The sequence below is a fragment of the Asterias amurensis genome, chromosome 1 (assembly GCF_032118995.1).
Source record: "Asterias amurensis chromosome 1, ASM3211899v1".
Classification (NCBI taxonomy): domain Eukaryota; kingdom Metazoa; phylum Echinodermata; class Asteroidea; order Forcipulatida; family Asteriidae; genus Asterias; species Asterias amurensis.
The window spans coordinates 25,183,479-25,199,463 of record NC_092648.1 but is presented as its reverse complement, the minus strand read 5'-3'; the positions used below and the strand labels follow the sequence as shown (position 1 = coordinate 25,199,463).

General features: G+C 38.3%; 1 protein-coding gene across 7 annotated transcripts in view; it reads left to right on the top strand.

Annotated features, from left to right (window-relative positions):
- Positions 1-15,985, top strand: part of LOC139934416 (uncharacterized) — a 56,715-nt gene that overhangs the window by 31,367 nt on the left and 9,363 nt on the right. Inside the window, exons 16-25 of one of the 7 annotated variants that reach the window (XM_071928647.1) lie at positions 113-235; positions 1,265-1,390; positions 2,413-2,538; positions 3,402-3,527; positions 4,525-4,650; positions 5,508-5,633; positions 7,725-7,853; positions 8,953-9,075; positions 14,533-14,652; positions 15,174-15,290. In XM_071928647.1, the coding sequence (XP_071784748.1) occupies positions 113-235; positions 1,265-1,390; positions 2,413-2,538; positions 3,402-3,527; positions 4,525-4,650; positions 5,508-5,633; positions 7,725-7,853; positions 8,953-9,075; positions 14,533-14,652; positions 15,174-15,290 (1,242 nt within the window). The remainder of the gene's footprint in view (positions 1-112; positions 236-1,264; positions 1,391-2,412; positions 2,539-3,401; positions 3,528-4,524; positions 4,651-5,507; positions 5,634-7,724; positions 7,854-8,952; positions 9,076-14,532; positions 14,653-15,173; positions 15,291-15,985) is intronic. The other 6 variants (XM_071928683.1, XM_071928663.1, XM_071928676.1 and 3 more) reach the window with 6 other exon arrangements.

Here is a 15,985-nt window from a genome sequence, read left to right as displayed (position 1 = left end):
AAAAGTTGCTCTTTTTGTGTGACAAATTTGTTGAATCTTGTGGAACATATAAGCTGTGATTTGAGCAATAAAGTAATTTGACCTCTCTATTTGTATACTTGCTCAACCTTAGCGGACGATGCTGATCATTGTGTAGCTAATACATGTGATCCTAATGCTCGTTGTGTGTCATTGGAGTTTGGTTACCAGTGTATCTGCAACCAAGGGTACCGAGGAGATGGCTACACTTGTCGAGGTATTTTTACCAGCAAACCAAAAACAAAGATTATCCATATTTCTTCTCGTTTTTTAAATTTTTTAATTTGTTTTATTTTTATGACTCATTTCATGTTTAATAATGGTTCATGACCGCTATATAGATCCAGTAAATAATACACATGCATTTAACACATTATTTTGCCTTACTTGCTCATTTCCAAATTCCATCCTACCATGGTATTTGATTCTGTAGCTTTCTAAAATCATTCTTATATCAATAAAAACTATCTCTACAATTCAAGTTTTTGTTAAGTTGACTAAGAGGTCTGTCAGTTTAGGAAAAATTGGGTCGTTCACCTTTAAAGTTGTTCATTACGTGCCTGCTAAAAATGGCAGTGGACGCTCTCTAGATGGCATTACTTTCTTGGCGTGTGTTTGTGTCCTTGTTATGAGACGAAATTTCTTCAATCAGTCTCTGTTTTATACTTTGATTTTCTATCACTAAAGAACATGGAAAGAACATGGTTACACTTTAATTTCAGCATGATGTGCATTGCTTGTTGCTTGATCTGCAGTGTTTGTAAAGCTTCTGCTTAAAGTTAACAATTGCATGGAACAAGTTGCCTTGCCATTTCTTTGTTTGCTTTTAGGTACTTTTCGAGGTATCTCTGTAAATGGAACTTCTTTAGTTTCTTGATTTTTGATTCTTCAAATTTGAGTTCTTGAAGCTTTATTTGTTTGCACTTTCTACATTTGACCTATGGTTCTTTGACCTTTGGTTCGTTTACTTTGGTATTTTGACCTTTGGTTATTTGACCTTTGATTCTTTGATCTTTGGTTCTTTGACCTTTGTTACTTTGACCATTGGTTCTTTGACCTTTAGGTCTTTGACCATTGGTTATTTGACCTTTGGTTCTTGAACCTTTGGTTCTTTGACCTTTGGTTCTTTGACCTGTGACTCTTTTACCTGTGGCTCTGACCAACAGTTCTTTGACCTGTGGTTGTTGATTTGCTTTTATTCTTTGACCTTTAACCCCTTTGAATCATGCACATCCTCTCTCTGCAGCTGATCCCGTAGACCCCTGTGTTAATCACACATGTCATATGAATGCTATTTGTGTAGCCTCCGCTAATGCCACCTATGACTGCGTGTGTTCTGAAGGCTACAGCGGTGATGGTTTTATGTGCCAGGGTAGATCATAAACAGAGAATTCACCTTAACAAAAAGTCATGCTGTAAACTAAAGTCTGCATTGAAGACTATGTCCACATGTGGCTGTGGCTTATGGCTTAAACAGCAATGTAATACAGGTGGAATGCTGTTTGAAGCCTTAGGCAAAGCCACTGATGTGGGCGCTCAGTACTTGATGTAGATTTCTGATTCTAAAGACGATCCATATCATTCATTTAAAAACTGCATAGTTGGAAAAATGTTCATCTTTCATGTGGCAAAAATGAACTCGGCTGCCAAAAACAAAACAATTGAAACAATTGAAATGATGTGAGGGTGTGGTTGACTTTCTGTTAAGGTGTTATTTCTCCATGCCATTGTTTGTGTTTGTCTGTTTGTCTGTATTGCCTAGTTTGCATCCCAAGCCTGTCTTGCTTACCATAGAGGCATTGTGTTAATACTAACTCATTATAGACTCTTGAAAGTGATATTCAGTCTGATTGACAGGTTACATGCTTGTCTTATAACACTGCTAGTGTATGAATACATACATTTCAAGCTGTAAACTACTGCTATTTCTTTTTTTCAAAATAGCAAATAAAATTGATAGAAAACAGTATTTCCGGTCAAGGCATACACAAGTTCAACACTGACTAACTTTCAAAAGCTGCGGACAGCTTTTTATTGACCGATAAAGGATTGGACTGTAAAGAAACACTGAATTGCAAGAGACTTTTTTGTTTGGTTACCAAAGCAAATCTTGAGTTATTGAATTAATGTGCAGCATTGTTCACTTTGGGCTTTTAGAATTGGCAAAACCTTCCCTTCGTTGCGTTTCTCTTCTGCAATCTAATTCAGCTATTCACAACATGAAGTAGTAAAGAGTACATGTTGTATTACAGAATATTGTTAAACTACAATTAATTTATAGTATTTTTGGTAATCAAACTGGATGTTGATAGTTAGTTAAATGGGAATTAACTTCTTTTCGTAAACGTGATTGTCATAATGTTAACTTTTGTTTTTCAAACGAACCAATCACAGCTTCTCAGGTTGACTACTGCGCTAACAATGACTGTGACAGGAACGCACGCTGTTTAGCTGATTCTACTGGCTACCAGTGCTTTTGCAATCCGGGTTTCACTGGAAACGGCCGAAGTTGTAATAGAGGTAATTGGATAATTTGTCTGGTTTCTGTACCACTTTCGGAAAGACACCAAAGATCCCTCAAAAGCCGAACTTAGTCACGATAGCTTTGAAGCTGTTAACAAAAGCATTCAACAAACTGTTTTTTTGAAAGTCTTGCCACTTGGTGCTTGATTACTGTAACCCAGGGTACCAAGGGGACGGCTACGCTTGTTGAGGTATTTTCCCAATAATTCAATTAAACAAAGTTTATTTTATCTCTTTTCTGTTTTTTATGATTTGGGGTTTCCCTCTTAGACCCATTTCATGTTTAATATTTGTTCATGAACATTATAGAGATCCAGTACACATTGATTAACTCATTATTTCGAATTATGTACAATGTACTTCCTCATTTCCTAATCCCATCGTGCTGTGTTGAATTTGATTCTGTAGCTTTCCAAAAAGTGTTTTCTTGTGAAAAACAAATGAAGTCTACACTTTACTTTCAGCATGATGTGCATTGTTTGTTGCTTGATTTGCAGTTTATGTAAAGCGTCTGTTAAAGTTAACAACAGCTAAGAACAAATTGCCTTGCTCTTTCATTATTTGCTTTGAATTGCTTTGCAGACAATTATTTTGTTTGGCCTTTAGTTTCTTAACATTTGGCTCTTTGACCTCTTGTTCTTTGACCTCATGTTCTTTGACCTCATGTTCTTTGACCTTTAGCTCTTAACCTTTGGTACTTTGACCTTTGGTTCATTGACATTTGGTACTTTGACCCTTGGTTTTTTGACCTGTGACTTTACCTGTGGCTCTGACCGGCAGTTCTTTGACCTGTGGTTGTTGATTTGCTTTTATTCTTTGACCTTTAACCCCTTTGAATCATGCACATCCTCTCTCTGCAGCTGATCCCGTAGACCCCTGTGTTAATCACACATGTCATATGAATGCTATTTGTGTAGCCTCCGCTAATGCCACCTATGACTGCGTGTGTTCTGAAGGCTACAGCGGTGATGGTTTTATGTGCCAGGGTAGATCATAAACAGAGAATTCACCTTAACAAAAAGTCATGCTGTAAACTAAAGTCTGCATTGAAGGCTATGTCCACATGTGGCTGTGGCTTTTGGCTTAAACAGCAATGCTGTTTGAAGCCTTAGGCAAAGCCACTGATGTGGGCGCTCAGTACTTGATGTAGATTTCTGATTCTAAAGACGATCCATATCATATCAACTGCATAGTCGGAAGAATGTTCATCTTTCGTGTGGCAAAAATGAATTCAGCTGCCAAAAACAAAACAATTGAAACAATTGAAATGATGTGGGGGTGTGGTTGACTTTCTGTTAAGGTGTTATTTCTCCATGCCATTGTTTGTGTGTGTCTGTTTGTCTGTATTGCCTAGTTTGTATCCCAAAGCCTGTCTTGCTTACCATAGAGGCATTGTGTTAATACTAACTCATTATAGACTCTTGAAAGTGATATTCAGTCTGATTGACAGGTTACATGCTTGTCTTATAACACTGCCAGTGTATGAATACATACATTTCAAGCTGTAAACTACTGCTATTTCTTTTTTTCAAAATAGCAAATAAAATTTATAGAAACAGTATTTCCGTTCAAGGCATACACAAGTTCAACACTGACTAACTTTCAAAAGCTGCGGACAGCTTTTTATTGACCGATAAAGGATTGGACTGTAAAGAAACACTGAATTGCAAGAGACTTTTTAGTTTTGTTACCAAAGCAAATCTTGAGTTATTGAATTAATGTGCAGCATTGTTCACTTTGGGCTTTTAGAATTGGCAAAACCTTCCCTTCGTTGCGTTTCTCTTCTGCAATCTAATTCAGCTATTCACAACATGAAGTAGTAAAGAGTACATGTTGTATTACAGAATATTGTTAAACTACAATTAATTTATATTACTTTTTGTAATCAAACTGGATGTTGATAGTTTAAATGGGAATTACCTTTTTTTCGTAAATGTGATTGTCTTAATGTTAATTGTTGTTATTCAAACGAACCAATCACAGCTTCTCAGGTTGACTACTGCGCTAACAATGACTGTGACAGGAACGCACGCTGTTTAGCTGATTCTACTGGCTACCAGTGCTTTTGCAATCCGGGTTTCACTGGAAACGGTCGAAGTTGTAATAGAGGTAATTGGATAATTTGTCTGGTTTCTGTACCACTTTTGGAATGACACCAAAGATCCCTCAAAAGCCGAACTTAGTCACGATAGCTTTGAAGCTGTTAACAAAAGCATTCAACAAACTGTTTTTTTGAAAGTCTTGCCACTTGGTGCTTGATTACTGTAACCCAGGGTACCAAGGGGACGGCTACGCTTGTTGAGGTATTTTCCCAATAATTCAATTAAACAAAGTTTATTATATCTCTTTTCTGTTTCATTTGGGGTTTCCCCCTTAGACCCATTTCATGTTTAATATTTGTTCATGGACATTCTAGAGATCCAGTACACATTGATTAACTCATTATTTCGCATTATGTACTTCCTCATTTCCTAATCCCATCATGCCGTGTTGAATTTGATTCTGTAGCTTTCAAAAAAAGTGTTTTCTTGTGAAAAACAAATGAAGTCTACACTTTACTTTCAGCATGATGTGAATTTTTTGTTGCTTGATTTGCAGTTTATGTGAAGCGTCTGTTAAAGTTAACAACAGCTAAGAACAAATTGCCTTGCTCTTTCATTATTTGCTTTGAATTGCTTTGCAGACAATTATTTTGTTTATTTTGCCTTTAGTTTCGTAATATTTGGTTCTTTGACCTCTTGTTCTTTGACCTCATCATCTTTGACCTCATGTTCTTTGACGTTTAGCTCTTTGACCTGTGGTACTTTGACCTTTGGTTCATTGACATTTGGTACTTTGACCTTTGGTTTTTTGACCTGTGACTTTACCTGTGGCTCTGACCGGCATTTCTTTGACCTGTGGTTGTTGATTTGCTTTTATTCTTTGACCTTTAACCCCTTTGAATCATGCACATCCTCTCTCTGCAGCTGATCCCGTAGACCCCTGTGTTAACCACACATGTCATATGAATGCTATTTGTGTAGCCTCCGTTAATGCCACCTATGACTGCGTGTGTTCTGAAGGCTACAGCGGTGATGGTTTTATGTGCCAGGGTAGATCATAAACAGAGAATTCACCTTAACAAAAAGTCATGCTGTAAACTAAAGTCTGCATTGAAGACAATGTCCACATGTGGCTGTGGCTTTTGGCTTAAACAGCAATGTAATACAGGAAGAATGCTGTTTGAAGCCTTAGGCAAAACCACTGGTGTGGGCGCTCAGTACTTGATGTAGATTTCTGATTCTTAAGACGATCCATATCATATCAACTGCATTGTCAGAAGAATGTTCATCTTTCGTGTGGCAAAAATGAATTCAGCTGCCAAAAACAAAAACAATTGAAACAGTTGAAATGATGTGGGGGTGTGGTTGACTTTCTGTTAAGGTGTTATTTCTCCATGCCATTGTTTGTGTTTGTCTGTTTGTCTGTATTGCCTAGTTTGCATCCCAAAGCCTGTCTTGCTTACAATAGAGGCATTGTGTTAATACTAACTCATTAGACTCTTGAAAGTGATATTCAGTCTGATTGACAGGTTACATGCTTGTCTTATAACACTGCTAGTGTATGAATACATGCATTTCGAGCTGTAGACTACTGCTATTTCTTTCTGGAAATTAAAAAACAAATTATTGAAACATCAACTGCAGTCAAGGCATACCATTATAAAACAGCTGACTTCCCCTGCTTGGTTTTTGGTCACAAAAGGTCAATGGCACCTGCAAACAGGCTTGCCTAGACCATGGAGGAAGGAAGAAAAGGAGCTTGAACGAGGGGACTTCAAAAGTCGAACCCGAGGTGCAGCGGTCGTTTAACGACACCTCGTAATCACCATCATACCTTATACAGACTATGGGTGACCTGGTGTATGTGAGTTTGCGCGTACGCACTTGGTTCTTCACTCAACTATGGTGTCTAATGTCGTAAGGATATAACACAGAAAAAACTGTTTTGAGACCTGATAAAAATTGTGTACACTTGTGCCCACCAAATCGAAAAACATAATTGAATACCAACCACCCTCGTGTGCTAATACCCAAATTTGTAACCACCGCTAGTGACCGGAAAGTCACAAAAAATGTAAAAATATGCCATGATGTTTCCGTGAAACACCACAAACGGTAAATGAAAACGTGTATATTCACAATTCTTGTCTCCCATGATTCAACTTTACACGAAGGCAACGGCGCAGTCTGTTGGTACCACACCTTCTGTACAAAGTGATCTAATCCTGCTCGTTAATCGGCCGTCCAGCTGGAGGTCTCCTATCTTTTTCCACTGGTCAGACAGGGGCATTGTCAGGGTATTCTTTTGTTACTCTGTGGTTTTGTGGGTCGTTCGAGCTCCTTCTCTTCCTTCCTCCATGCCTAGACCCTCTCATCCTCCCCAAGAAATACAATGCAGCCAACAAACTGACTTCCATGGAAATACAGTAGCTCATTCTGACTAGACTACATAACTACGTACTCCGGTTAAAGACACCGGACACTATTGGTAATTGTCCAAGAACAGTCTTCTCACTTGGTGTATCTCAACATATGCATAAAATAACAAGCCTGTGAAAGCCAGTGCCTTTAAAAGCACTCAACACTTTTGGTAATTACTCAAAATATATATTAGTGGAACAATTTTCTTGGAAACGAGCAACGGAGAGCTGTTGATAGTATAAACATCGTGAGAAACAACTACCTCTGAAGTAATGTAATTTTTGAGAATGCGGTAATTTCTCACTCAAATTTTAAATTCTGAACAAGACTTCAGGCCTTTTTTTCAGGCAGCTGAAAGCCCACAAATTTATGCAATGAGGGTGATTTTTTATTGCATCATTTTCTTGCAACTTCGATGACCATTTCTGCCCTTTTTTTTTTCTCAGACTTGTTATTTTATGCATATGTAGGGATTGACTAAGTGAGAATACTGGCCACTTTGACAATTACCAAAGGTTTTTCAATTCAACTAAATTAAAAAAATGGTTAATTCAAACATGTATCGCAGTTAAAAACCGAATTGCACATGCCAACATCAAATATGTTAAAAAAATACATAAAATAGAAATTAACAATAAGTGGATAAAACACAAAATCATTATGATATTTATTGTCAAAAATGCCTTCAATGTACTTCCTTTATAAACTTTTGAAAAACAGAGACCGCATTTTCAGGGTGCGATTCTAACAACTGCGATCGTAACGCCAGATGTAGTGAATCTCAGAGCAGTAGCGGATATGACTGTTTCTGCAACCCAGGATACAGTGGAGATGGGATAAGATGTGATGGTAGGGCATTTAATTATTTTTTTTATTTATTTATTTCCTCAAAACCTCCAAAAATTTAGAAGATAAAAAGATAAAAGTACACCAAATTTACAGTAAAATGGGCATAAACATGTTATTAAAGAAACAGGATAACCCTAACACTCTCGGACGACCCCCCCAGACCATCTTGACAAAGTATGAAACAAAAGGATTGTCAGAACTATCTGAGCAGCTGACCGAGAGTATCAAGGTCATCATACTAGGGTTAAGGGACTTAAGCCAGTCTACTACATTATGTGCAATCTAAGATCATGTTTGCAGGATAGAACAATCTTGCAGTGTGAGATGCGATCACCATGGAATTTGTTCATTCTTCTCAGGAGATTTGTGAAATAAATAAGGAATGTTTACTAGGTTTCTGAACGATTAGACTCGAGTTCGTTTTTGTTGATGTGTTCTCTGGTGATCTGTCGTATCTGGTGATCTTACTGGGAAGTTTCCCCCTGAAAGCTCCTTGCTTACTGGCACAAATAATTTTAGCACTTAGAGATGTCCATGCATAAGCAGGCATGACATTACCCCTAATTTAGTCTGTTTTCTGATTTGTTTGCCCTTGGAAGAAAAAAAAGGGGAAAATCGGAATGAATAGGCTATACTAAGTCTCTTTTATTAGAGCCCACACAACAGGCACAAGCAGGTCAGCCCTTGTACTTGATACCAGTTCCTACTTTCATAACATCAGACCGTAAAGTATTTTTCGGGAAGAAAAAAAAAAAACTCAACGGCCTGATGTTTTGACCCCAGTAGAGTTTTTCTTGAAGGCTCTTTTTTCCCAAGAACCAAATCTTATCCCTGACTGTGACATGTACTTTAAATGAATTATTATAATATGTAATATAATTTTTTAACTTATAACTTATTATAATCTGTAATAATCACTCATACGCACAAAGTAAAAGTTCACATCAAACTATTATACCATTCCTCAAGCACTGAACCTAGTGTTAAATGACAAGAGTAGTGTCACGTCACCAAACTTTTTATTTCCGTTCACACAAACTCCGTACTTTTTAAAGCCAGCCTTTCTGGTATATTGATGACTGAATTTGTTCTACCCCAGTGGTGGTCGATAACCGCTGCCGGCTCAATCGGTGTTCAGCCAACGGTCGCTGCTTGCCAACACAGACCAGCTACAGATGTGTATGCAATCCTGGTTACTTTGGGAATGGCTTCCGCTGTCGAGGTACCAGCCTGTAAAATGACACTCTGTCATTTGTGTTTGTTTGGCAGTAGTAGTTTCCCCCCTTTGTCCATTTTTCCCCTCCTTTATTTTTACCTTGTCTGCTTGCTTGGTTAGAGTAAAAGCTCATCATGCTAAAGGTCAAGTGTGTTTCTTTGTTTGCGGGCTGGAGGTAATATGTAGGAGATACTTTCTTTAACTAAGGCGTTTGAAACGTGGGATTTAAAGTTGTGCGTGTAAAACATAGGATTTAGTGCTCTATTCTTTGTATATAGCTGTATGGTTAATGCTTAGATAGACGGGGGAGGCTCGGGTGCTCATGGGCCCAATTTCAAAAAGCTGTTCAGGGGCAAAATGTTGCGAGCAAAACTAATTGAGGTACCAGTCATAAGTAATGCTCCACACATTTCTGATTATGCTAAGCAAGATTTTTCTGTGCTACATGTAAGCATATTTGGGTGCTTCAGGGTGTTGCGAGCCCTATAGTCAATAGGCACCTGACGTATAAGAAAGCCTTCACATAGAGGACAAATAAAGATTGCTCATTGGCCCATCCTGCGCTGCGCATTCAAGCTTTATGTTTTGTCCTTTATGTTTTGTAAGATGGTGGCACAATGATGTCAATGCATAAGGTTCATAGCAATGGTATTATGTGGTGTGATATGCCATTCTGGGTGTGTAGTTTTATAATAGACATGGTGTGTGAAGTGGCCCAGACCATGGAGGTAGAGGCTGTTTCTACCTCCATGCCCAGACTAAACCGCTCCCCAACAATGCACAAAGAATTACCTTCATAGTTTGACTGAGACGTTGGTGTGTATAAGAGGGAATTCAAGGGTAGTGAACTAACCTGGAACTTATTTGCATTCAAGAACTGCTGAGGAGGTCATCTAGTAATGTATTTAGTTTGTTAGTTATTTAGTTTGGTTGTTATTTAGTTTGGCACTTAGTTATGTACTGGTTGTTTTTCATTTTTGTATTAACCTTATAAGGTTAAAGGGTCTATGTACTTTTTCCTAACACAAAACACAATGTCCACAGATTTACATTAAACTTACAAAGTTTGAAGAGTATGATCGTAGAAAGCTTCCCTTGAAATTTTACTTACTGAGGTGCTGTAGTTTTTTTAAAAATGAGTAAAACAAAAATTTTCGTCGAAGTTTTAGCATGTTAAAACATATCCAGTTATGCTATGATTGTGGTATAATATCATAACTGGTTAGTGGGATTTTAAATGCTAAAATAATTTTCGTCTTCCTGAGACGAAATTTTTTGTGTGACTTGTTTTACTCATTTCTCAAAAACTACAGGACCTCAGTTAGTAATATTTGAAGGGAAGCTTTCCACTATCATTATCTTCAAACCCTGTAAGTTTAATGTAAATCTGTGGACATTTTGAAAAAGTACCCAAATCCTTTAAAACCAAAATTAATATTCTTTATCCCTGATGCAAATTTAACATCTATTACTGATAGTTAGTTATATACTTTTTACTTTCAATCCATTTTGTGGGATATTGTTAACACAGGATAACAAAATATTTCCATAAGACAAATTTCTTGTCGTTAGATTAAAGAGAATGCGAAGTGGCTTGAATTGTGGCACTGATAAAAAATAGAAGCTATACCCAGATCTCAGACAAACCTGTCCAATTTAAGTAACATACGGGCGTACATGTCCAAGTTTTCTTTACCCTTAGGCCTAAAAAAAAAATATGTTGGATTGCCCTTTCCCCCGGTTTTTTGCTTGGGTGGGTCGGGATAGGGCAATCCAACATATATTTTTTTTTTAGGCCTTATGTACCGACTATACTAGTAGCGCAGTTTGGTGCATTGATGATGCTGTGAACGTGTAAATCCCGGTTCATACTTCCTGCGAATGCGAATGCGATACGAATGCAATTCAAATGCAATACACATTTTTACAGCACTGAATCATTCTCAACAGTTGTGTTCAACTCCTGCGAAACATTCGCTAAAACAGCCATGAGACGTAACAACTTGCTTCCCATTCACAGGATATTTAAGTGGTGGAATGTTTGTCTGCTAGCCGGGTCTTTTAAAGGAACACGTTGCCTTGGATCGGTCGAGTTGGTCTTTGAAAAGCGTTTTGTGGCCGTTTGTTATAAAATGCGTATGGTTAGAAAGATGATTTAAAAGTAGAATACAATGATCTACACAAATATGCCTCGAAATTGCGTGGTTTTCTTTTTACCTCGTCCAATAACACGGTCGGCCATTTATGGGAGTCAAAATTTTGACTCCCATAAATGGCCGACCGTGATAGTTCGCGACGTAAAAAGAAAACCGTGCAATTTTGAGTGATACTTGTGTGGATCATTATATTCTACTTTTAAAACATCTTTCTAACCGTATACATTTCATAACAAACGGTTTCAAACGCTTTTTATAGACCAACTCGTCCGATCCAAGGCAACGTGTTCCTTTAAGCAAAAGTGACATCATTAGTGTGGAAGGGTTTTAAAATATAGACTATATATGCAGTAGACTGTGCGGAATCGATACAGTATCGATACAGTTGTAGTATAAATTGATAAATATGGTTTTGTTTATTTGCAATTTGCTCCTATGCATCCCTAAGCTGCTCATGTGGGGAAATGAGCCAACATTATTAACACAACTCTGGTGAGTGGTGGTGTATTGAATATAACAAGTAAATCATATATGTCACTTCCTCTTGCATGATATTAGACAAATACACACTCTGGGTGGAAAACTGTCTTCAAATATTATTTATCAATGGCTATACAGGGTGTTTAAAAAAAAAAATATAGATTTAAGCCAATTAAAATCTGATTAAAGTAATAAGCTATTGCTCACTCATGCGGAACAGCTGAGGATTGATTTGGTAGAAATTAAAAAGCTAGGACCGTGGTCCACAAATACTTAGTGCCAGATTTTTGTAAACTTATAAAAAATCCAATTGGGATACATTTTTCTAAATGTATACTTTTTCTTGAAACACCCTGTATTTCTAAATGGTTGAGGCTAGAAACAAGAAACTCTGAGCCTGAATCTACAACACTGCATAATAGTGGGAAATGTTGCCCAGTTTTTAGTTGTGACATCAAGAATAGAATTAAACCTAAAAGTCTGCTACCAAGTCTGTTAAAATACCACAGCACCATTTTCAACTCGACTGGCTTAATATACAGTGTTTTCGACCATGTGAGGGCAATTATGTGAAACACATTCATGAGATGAAAAAGAAGTAAAACAAACTGGTTTTTTTTTTGTTCATTGTTGTTGTTATAGTTATTCATTCAGCCATTGATACACGACAATATCATACAGGCAGTCAAAGTAAGATAAAATTGTAACTGGGGTGCAAGGAAATTTGATGTTAAAAGTGCCCTCATGTGGTCAAAATAAGGTCAATTGAGTATTGGTTGTTAAAGGAACACGTTGCCTTGGAACGGTCGAGTTGGTCTATAAAAAGCGTTTGTAAAATGCATATTATGGTTAGAAAGATGTTGTAAAAGTAGAATACAATAATCCACACAAACATGCCTCGAAATTGCACAGTTTTCCTTTTACCTCGTCGACTAGCGCGGTCGGCCATTTATGGGGGTCAAATTTTTGACTTCCATAAATGGCCGACCATGTTAGTTCGCAAAGTAAAAGGAAAACCATGCAATTTTGAGGCAAATTTGTGTGGATCATTGTATTCTACTTTTAAAACATCTTTCCAATCATATCCATTTTATAACAAACGGTTACAAACGCTTTTTATAGACCAACCCGTCCGATCCAAGGCAACGTGTTTAAGCAGAATTGCTCAAGCCGAAAAAATCAAATAGCAAAAGCTATCACCTCATCAAGCCTAAACCACAACTGATTCTACTCAAAAGCAAACATTTTCAGAGCAGACATTATTTCATTAATTCTGTCATCTGGAATTTCTCTTATTACTTGCCGTCATTTTCTTTAAAAAGGTAGAAGGTGTAAATTTGTTTCTTTATAGTCAGTTGATATGGCTGATATTAGGCCCTGTGACATTTGTGTACAAAAAGAATGACTATGTACATTTCCTAGGCATTTGCCGGCAGGCAAGACTACACTGCTCATATGATAAATTGTGACATGTTGTGTCGTAATAACCACAACAAACCAACAATTGGGAAAATAATAGCTGAACAAGTTGTAGATGTGCCCCATTTCTTCTTGTCAAAAATGGATAAAAATTGAGCTGTGTACAATTTGTGCCTGCAGGAAGTCGTGGGGTCTTTCTCAAACCATCAGCTTGTGTTCCGTCTCGGGCTTGGGCTCTGCGCACTGTGTACAGAGTGGAAACACTCAGCGCACTGCATACACAGTGGAAACGCTCTGCGCACTGCATACACAGTGGAAACGCTCTGCGCACTGCGTACACAGTGGAAACGCTCTGCGCACTGCATACACAGTGGAAACGCTCTGCACACTGCGTACACAGTAGAAATGCTGCAAGTATGAACCAGACCTTCATGCCTATACGTTTTTTTTTGGAGCAGCGTGTGTTTTGCACGCCATGGTTGGAACATCAGCAGACGGAGCCTGTAGTCGGAGCGTGGAGCCAGGGCCAAAGCCCAAGCCGAGGTTTGAGAAAAGCCCCAGGATCTGGAGCTCTTCTTAACATGTGATGTCACTGTTCTATTTTAAGGTTGGAGACGCTTTAGCTGACAATCGTAAAGCTTTGGTCATAAAGTTTGCCTTTTTTTCTTACATAGCCTTCATACCATTTAGTTGAGTTTGATCCCAGTAGTTCTTACTGATCATTTTATTCCTTGGACAAAATCATCATGTATAATAGCAGCTTTATGGAAAGGTTTGCGGTAACACCATGTAATGATGCAGTATCACCATGCGGTAACACCAATGCTATTACATGGTGTTACCGCAAACCTTTATCGTATTTCCACCATGCAAAGTTTCAAATCCTACTTAAATAGCAGCTTTGTTTTGCTAGTGGTTTACTCACATGGTCTAGTATGTGGTAATAACGGAAGTTTCAATACATCCTGATTTGATTGTTTTTTTTGTGATTTAGGCACATCTGTGCTCTTATCATGATAAGGACAAGCGCAGGTTCTTGTCTTTGTTAGTTTTCCCTATATTTACTGAAGATCTCGTGGAAGCCCCTGAAGTCAATCGAGAAACCTGATGAGTGAAAATTACTTTGTAACTGATCGTGGTTATATCCCTATCACAATATGTCAGGAAGTCCCAGCTAGAGTTGGGCCATCCCAGCTGGGTCATCTCAACTACAGTAACTATAGTTGGGCCGTCCCAGCTACAGTTGGGAACGATTCTCAAGTTGGGTAGGAGCATTTTATTTTTAGGGAGAATTAAAGTTTTGTACCAATCATGTGTCTGAAGGGAGCTGGGTTGAAGGTAATGTTTGTTTCTGTTTTGTGCTAATCCGTTTTGGGGGTTTTCATTTTTTTGTTGTTTTTTTTACCAGTTTTGGACCCATGTATCAACAATCGATGCGACTTCAACGCAGCCTGTTCACCAGCTCAGCAGGGTGGATATACCTGTGCCTGTAATGATGGGTATGAAGGAGATGGCTTCACATGCACAAGTAGGTTCTTGCTTCTGTCTAGGAGTAGTGACCCAGGGTTACTGGTCCTCGCCTTACACTCAGATTGCGACTGATGCATTTTTTTTTTCTTTTCATTATCACAATAAAGCCATGTAGATATGCACCGAGGAATGGCACAAATAGGGGGACTAGCACTGTGACCCGTAGGCCTGAAGATCCCCATGTAGGAAAGACGATAAACGGGGTCTTCCTTGGAGTGCTCACTGTGTGGTAGGGCCTTGCCAAAAAGGCTTATCCCAAATTATTGTGGTGATAATTAATTTTTAGGTTTACTAATATGGATCAATAGACCTATTGATTATTAGTTATTTGAAGGCTCTTATTCTTGTCTATACATCAGCATATATACCCAGTTTTCAGTTTTGGAGGGTCACAAAGTGCAGCAAAATGTATCAGACCAGTAAATCTGATTTGTAAACATTGCTTACAGGTTTTTTTTGTCAGAGGGGAAAATACTTCAGAGTTTAAAAATAAGTCAAATGTTGCCACCCATCTTGCAGATGAATTGGTGAATGTGTGTTCATCTTGTGATGTGAGTGCCCAGTGTATTCCTGAGGGACTTGGTTTCCGATGTGTATGTAACTCTGGTTTCCAGGGCAGTGGACGCACCTGTGAAGGTAAGATACAATAAGTTTTTGAAAGAAGTGTTTGAAGCTTTGTATAGTCTGGATGAATAGGAAGAAACTATTATACAAATATTGACTGCTTCCGGTGCTATGGTTAAAACTTAACACCCGAGGTGATCCCCTGAGCGTTCTATTTTTCCAAGGCGGAGCCGAGGGAAAATAGAACCCTCGGGGGATCACCAAGGGAGTCGTAGTTTTAACCGTAGTATGAGTAAAAAGCAGTCAATATTTGTTTTATAAAACCCCATATACCCGAACCAAGGATTTTCCCCTGTCATGTTTTTACGGGAATTTACAACAATACAGCTGGAGCAAATCACAAAATTAACAGAATAATGCACAGTCATGTTATCTGAAAAGGGTGACAGACTATTGTATCCTAGATCACTAGCACGCGCGTCTGCGCTACAAATACACGGACTGATTGGGTTCGCGGCGTGTCATTCCGCGCTGTACGCTAGACTTAAATAGACATCTTGTTACTGCGCAGCTCGGTATAGAACCCTGGGGTGGATTTCACAAAGAGTTAGGACTAGTCTAATCTCGAGTGAGGACGAGTTACTCGTCCCAACTAAAAACTAGCTGTATGTTTTTGATATCGCTTAGGACTAGTCCTAAGTTAGGACTAGTCCTAACTCTATGTGAAATCGACCCCTGGTTGCTTATGGGATATTATCCTAGTTGCT